Here is a 6396-nt window from a genome sequence, read left to right as displayed (position 1 = left end):
CTTCTGTTTTTTCGATGAAAAATATTTTTGAAATATTTCTTCAAATTTATTATGATTAAAATTCAAAAAAATGATTTGTCTTTGTTAGAAATATGGCTTGGTCCAATTTGTTATATATTCTAACAACGTGCTGATTAGATTTTAACCTATGGTAAACATGTCATCAAAATTCTAAAATTAATCTTAATCAGGAAAAATTACTAATGATGTTCCATAAATTATTTTTTCAAAACGATTTGAATTAGCTGATTTTTCTTTTCTTTTTTTCGGTTGAATTTTGAATTTTAAAGAGTCCAAATATATTTATAATAATATTTATCAGTTTAAAAATCCTAATACAATTTTTAAGCTTGTATTTTTTCTCTAAAATCGTCTTTCTGAAAGTTATAAGAAGCAAAGTAAAACAATAAATGAATTTATTTAAACAAGTGAAGACCAAGTCTTGAAAATATTTTTGGGGATTTTCAAATTCTATTTGAGTTTTGTCTCTCTTAGAATTAAAAATGTCAAGCAAAGCAAGACCAGCTTGCTAGTAAATAAATACAATTTCAAAAATCGAGGCAGCTCACTGGTAAGTGCTGCTATTTGAGTTATTTTTAGAACAGGCCCGCGCCACCGCGTTGGTGACCCCTGCACTACAGTATACACGTCCTTCAACAATCGACATTTCTTCAGAATGTAAATATATATTCATATTCACATATTACATATAGCTGAGATAGGCTCCAGTAACCCCCGCGACCCCAAAAGGGACAAGCGGGGTAGAAAATGGACGAATGGATGGACATATAGCCCATTATTTGTACACTATTGACTAGTGATGCACCAAAAAAATTTGGCCGCCGGAAAACGAAGCATAGCTTCCGAAACCGGATGTTGTGACGACATATCCACTTCCGGTGGCAGGACGCATTTTTTTCCTGCGTACACGAATGACGTAGCTCGACCACAGATGGCGTAAAAGTCACAAACAGGTTGCATTGACGTTTAGACTGCAGTCACTTTTGAAAAGACCCAAATCCAAAAAGATTCAGATTGCATCCTCATGTGGCCCGAATCAGATGCCAAAAGATCTGATTTAAAGCAATTTGGAGCGTTCAGACTGGCAAAAATATCCGATTTTTGTCACGTGAGTGCAAATAAATCAGATTTGGTGTCCTGTGCAAACAGAGCCATAATTATGTAATTGGAAACCAGTTATTCCATTGATCGATCATTATAAGCATGTGCAGGTACTCTCAGCTAAGATGTTTTACATCAAACACTAAGATGTCATTCTTCAGTACTTTAATGCACCACAGTTATGTGCTAGCAATATGCAAAATGTAGTTATGTGCAATACCACTATTCTTTATTTTTTTATCTGTTACCGAGTAAATTTCAGGCTGGTATCGGCTATACCGAGCCGATACAGATACTTTGTGCTAATATACCTAATATGGTTGCTAAAATTCAAAATTCTGTGTATTTTTGAATAATAACATGTCTCATAGCATAAATAATACAAGACATTGGTATCTATTTTAAACTCTGAAGTATTGTACGTTAAAGTAATGACAAGTCTAACAATATAGTCTAGCTCAGTGGTTCTCAGCCTTTAAGTGATGTACCTCTTGTGAACATTTTTTTAATTCAAGTACCCCCTAATCAGAGCAAAGCATTTTTGGTTAAAAAGAAGAGATAAAGAAATAAAATACAGCACTATGTCATCAGTTTCTGATTTATTAAATTGTATAACAGTGCAAAATATTGCTCATTTGTAGTGGTCTTTCTTGAACTATTTGGAAAAAAAGATATAACAATAACTAAAAACTTGTTGAAAAATAAACAGGTGATTCAATTATCAATAAAGATTTCTACACATAGAAGTAATCATCAACTTAAAGTGCCCTCTTTGGGGATTTTAATAGAGATCCTTCTGGATTCATCAACTTAATTCTAAACATTTCTTCACAAAAAAAAGAAATCTTTAACATCAATATTTATGGAACCTGTCCACAAAAAATCTAGCTGTCAACACTGAATATTGCATTGTTGCATTTCTTTTCACAGTTTATGAACTTACATTCATATTTTGTTGAAGTGTTATTCAATAAATATATTTATAAAGGATATTTGATTTTTTTCTATTTTTCAATACATATACTTATGAAAGGATTTTTGAATTGTTGCTATTTTTAGAATATTTTTAAAAAATCTCACGTACCCCTTGGCATACCTTCAAGTACCCCGATTTGAGAACCACTGGTCTAGCTAACACAACAGAAAAAAATAGGACACAGTCATAACAAAGAACACATAAGTGGTGTTTCAAACCATTAAAAAATACATGATTCAAATAATAAAATAAACTACCAATATCATTAAAACTAATACATAATTAAGACATACATGAACATGTTCTGGACGGCGTGGCGAAGTCGGGAAAGTGGCCGTGCCAGCAATCTGAGGGTTACCGGTTTACATGTGGTAGGGAACCATGTCCGCTTGACCGCTCTGTTCCTTAGTAAATCATCACCGTCATATTTCCGGAACGTAAACAAGGAAACACAGGCTGAATTTGTGTTGTTAAAGGCAGCCGCAATACACCACTTCCCACCTACATCTTTCTTCTTTGACGTCTCCATTATCAATTGAACGAATTGCAAAAGATTCAGCAACACAGATGTCCAGAATACTGTGTAATTTTGCGATTTAAGCAGACGACTTATAGCTAAAATCGGTGCTGGATCAAAATGTCCGCAACAATCCGTGACGTCACGAGCACGCGTCGTCATACCGCAACGTTTTCCGCAAGATAATTTGCGCGAAATTTACAATTGCAATTTAGTAAACTAAACCGGCCTTATTGGCATGTGTTGCAATGTTAATATTTCATCATTGATATATAAACTATCAGACTGCGTGGTCGGTAGTAGTGGGTTTCAGTAGGCCTTTAACGCTCAACACGAACAGGTGGAATAAAACCTTTTTGTTATTTCTTTTTTTTTGCACGTTTTGGTGTTGGTCGTCTCATTTTTAAGTATCGAAAACTTTTGGTAGTCCCATAAGCTTCTCTAAAACTTAACAGGTTATTAGAACAAATAAGTACGTCCCTACCTTTTCATGCCCTTTGGGTGTTGGGACAATGATGGCCAGGATGCAGACCAGCTGGAAGATGGCGCCAAGAAACAGCCCGTACCGCAGTAGGCTCTCTAAAAAAGTTGGCTCTGGGACTTCAGGAGGAGACAGGTCCAGATCTGCCGACATATTTGCTACCTTCAGCAACCTGAGGAACAAAAAAGGATGATGATCCTCACACACACGACTAAACTAAGATGCATGCTGGATCAGTGTTTTTCAACCACTGTGCCCTGAGATATTGTCTGGTGCGCCGTGGGAAATCATGCAACTTCACCTAATTGGTCCAAAAATATTGTATAGTGTCTGCTGTGTAGAGCTCGGCAGGGTAACCAAGTAAGACTCCATATCAGTAGGTGGCAGCAGGTAGTTAATTTCGTTGTAGAAGTCGGAACGCGTTGAGGATGGTTTGTCGTAATCCCAAAATGCAGAGCACAGCGGGAGACGGTGTGCAGGTTAAAAGGTATGTAACGCTTAAACTAAAAATGAATAAAAGGAAAAGGCAATGAAGCATAGGGATGGCCATGCAAAGCGAAAGTAAAACTGAACTGGCTACAAAGTAAACAAAAACAGAATGCTGGACGACAGCAAAGACTTACAGCGTGTGGAGCAAAGTACATCCTTATATGACAATACAATCGACATTGTCCCAACACATCTGAAATAGTCTTGTTTGCCAATATAAAACAGATCAGGCAATAGCATTTAAAGGAAGGCGTGAAGCTGCAACAGGAAACAAACAACAAAACAGGAAGGGCCACCAAAATAACAGCGCCAGACAGGAACTCAAACACTACACACAGGACAACAACAACAAACTCAAAATAAAGCAAGACAACCTGAAGGAGTTTCTTTTTTACGTGTTTTACTGCTGGTGGTGTGCCTCCGTATTTTTTTATTGAAAAAACGGTGCCTTTGCGCAAAAAAAGGTTTAATTAACTCGGCAAGGTAACCAAGTAAAACTTCATATCAGTAGGTTGGCAGCGGGTAGTTAATCACGTTGTAGAAGTCGGAACGCGTCGAGAATGGTTTGCCATAATCCCAAAATGCAGAGCAAAGCGGGAGACGGTGTGTAGGTTAAAAGGTATGTAACACTTAAACCAAAAATGAATAAAAGGAAAAGGCAATGAAGCATAGGGATGGGTATGCAAAACGAAAGTAAAACTGAACTGGCTACAAAGTAAACAAGAACAGAATGCTGGACGACAGCAAAGACTTACAGCGTGTGGAGCAGAGACGGCATCCACAAAGTACATCCGTACATGAAATTACAATCGACAATGTCCCCACACAACTGAAATAGTCTTGTTTGCCAATAGAAAGGAGGTCAGGCAATAGCACTCAAAGGAAGGCGTGAAGCTACAACAGGAAAACACCAACAAAACAGGAAGGGCCACCAGAATAACAGCACCAGAAAGAAACTCAAACACTACACACAGGAAAAAAAAACAACAAACTGAAAATAAAGCACGACAACCTTGTGGAGTTTAATTTTTTTTACGTTTTCTGCTGGTGGTGTGCCTCTGTATTTTTTTATTGAAAAAACTGCCTTTGCTCAAAAAAAGGTTAAATGAGCTCTGCAAGGTAACCGAGTAAAACTTCATATCAGTAAGTGGCAGCAAGGTAACCGAGTAAAACTTCATATCAGTAAGTGGCAGCAGGTAGTTAATTGCGTTGTAGAAGTCGGAACGCGTCGAGGATGGTTTGTCGTAATACCAAGGTAAAAAGGTATGTAACGCTTAAACCAAAAATGAACAAAAAGAAAAGGAAAAGGCAATGAAGCATAGGGATGGCTGTCCAAAACGAAAGTAAAACTTAACTGGCTACAAAGTAAACAAAAACAGAATGCTGGACGACAGCAAAGACTTACAGACGGCATCCACAAAGCACATCCGTACATGACATGACAATCAACAATGTCTCCACAAAGAAGGAAAGCATCCTGGACTCAAAATAAAACAAGACAACCTAGTGGAGTTTTTTTTTGTTTTTTTACTTGTACTGCTGATGGTGTGCCTCCTTTGCTCAAAAAAGGTTGAAAAACAAAGTGCTAGGTTATACTACTGCAAATAGTATTATGATGGAGTGTGGCTATGTGCTTGTAAAATGCACATCTACATTAGCACATACTGTAAAATCACAGAGCAACAAAAACATACTCAACGCCTTTACATATTTTTGCTTAAATGTTATTTTGTTATTGCTAGTTTCCGACGCTGCCAGCAGTGCCCTGAACGCAGCAGGGCATTGTAGCTTACACGGCTAAAAACAGCTCAACGTGGCATTGAATATAAGTAAAAAACGGGCTTACCAGAAGCGAAAATACAGATGAGCGTTAAGAAACTTTAATCGTAGTCAAACTTGGAATTGTTACAACCGGTAGAATATGAGTCAATGTTGTAAAAGGTAGCTCCACAGATAAAAATAAGGCATATATGTATCCTTCTTCCGACGTAAGTTCGGATCACTGTGGAACTGGACCTTGCCGGAAGTGACGTTTTAATTTTTTGACGTATATCCGGTTCCGGCCTGGTGACGCTGGTGCTCGTGACTTTGCAAATGTCGTCCTCTAACGTTCGATTTTGAACATGGCAGTTCTTTTTGTCATTTCTCCTGCCTGTGTAAGTCGTATTGTAATTTAAACAGTTTTATCATTGATTATGTGTTTTATTTGCTTATATTTTGGTACATTATATAGACCAGTGGTTCTTAACCTTGTTGGAGGTACCGAACCCCACCACTCTCATATCGGCCAGGCCTTGACAATTATTTTGACTTGGGGGGCCAAATTTAGAGAAAAAAATGTGTCTTTCTGCCGGTGTATCTATTTTTGGGGAAACTAATATAAAATCTGATCGAATGCCAAAAATGTTCTGACTGACCGCCTTAAAAACGGAATGGAATTTTGAATTTTTCTATGAACGATAAAACCCTGAATATTGGCAACATATGAACGTCACACCCCCTCTACGCCGACATATTTTACAATCAGGCCAAAAGCAACAGCGAAATATGGACGCGAAGGGTAAAAAAAAACATCTACAATCTGATACATCTGATAAATCACTAAACTTTAGAACTTTCATGTAAAAATCTCTTTCAGCTTCTGTCCCGGACACCCACATTTCAGGCTCTGGAAACACTCTGTGGAAGGGGTTCTCAACCTTTTTTCAGTGATGGACCCCCGGTGAACATTTTTTTAATTCGAGTACCCCCTGATCAGAACAAAGAATTTTGGGTTGAAAAAAGGAGATAAAGAAGCAAAAAAACAGCACT

The 6396-nt window shown here is 37.5% G+C and overlaps 1 protein-coding gene across 1 annotated transcript in view; it reads right to left on the bottom strand.

Annotated features, from left to right (window-relative positions):
- manbal (mannosidase beta like) overlaps window positions 1-5624 on the bottom strand; it is a 10163-nt gene extending 4539 nt beyond the window's left edge. Inside the window, exons 1-2 of the mRNA XM_061890052.1 lie at window positions 5432-5624; window positions 3100-3268 (exon numbers count right to left, since the gene is read on the bottom strand). Coding sequence (XP_061746036.1) covers window positions 3100-3249 — 150 coding nt within the window. The 5' untranslated portion in view covers window positions 3250-3268; window positions 5432-5624. The remainder of the gene's footprint in view (window positions 1-3099; window positions 3269-5431) is intronic.
- Window positions 5625-6396: the final 772 nt, after the last annotated feature.

This window comes from Nerophis ophidion, linkage group LG02 (genome assembly GCF_033978795.1).
Source record: "Nerophis ophidion isolate RoL-2023_Sa linkage group LG02, RoL_Noph_v1.0, whole genome shotgun sequence".
Lineage (NCBI taxonomy): Eukaryota > Metazoa > Chordata > Actinopteri > Syngnathiformes > Syngnathidae > Nerophis > Nerophis ophidion.
This window is presented reverse-complemented; position numbering and strand designations above follow the sequence as displayed.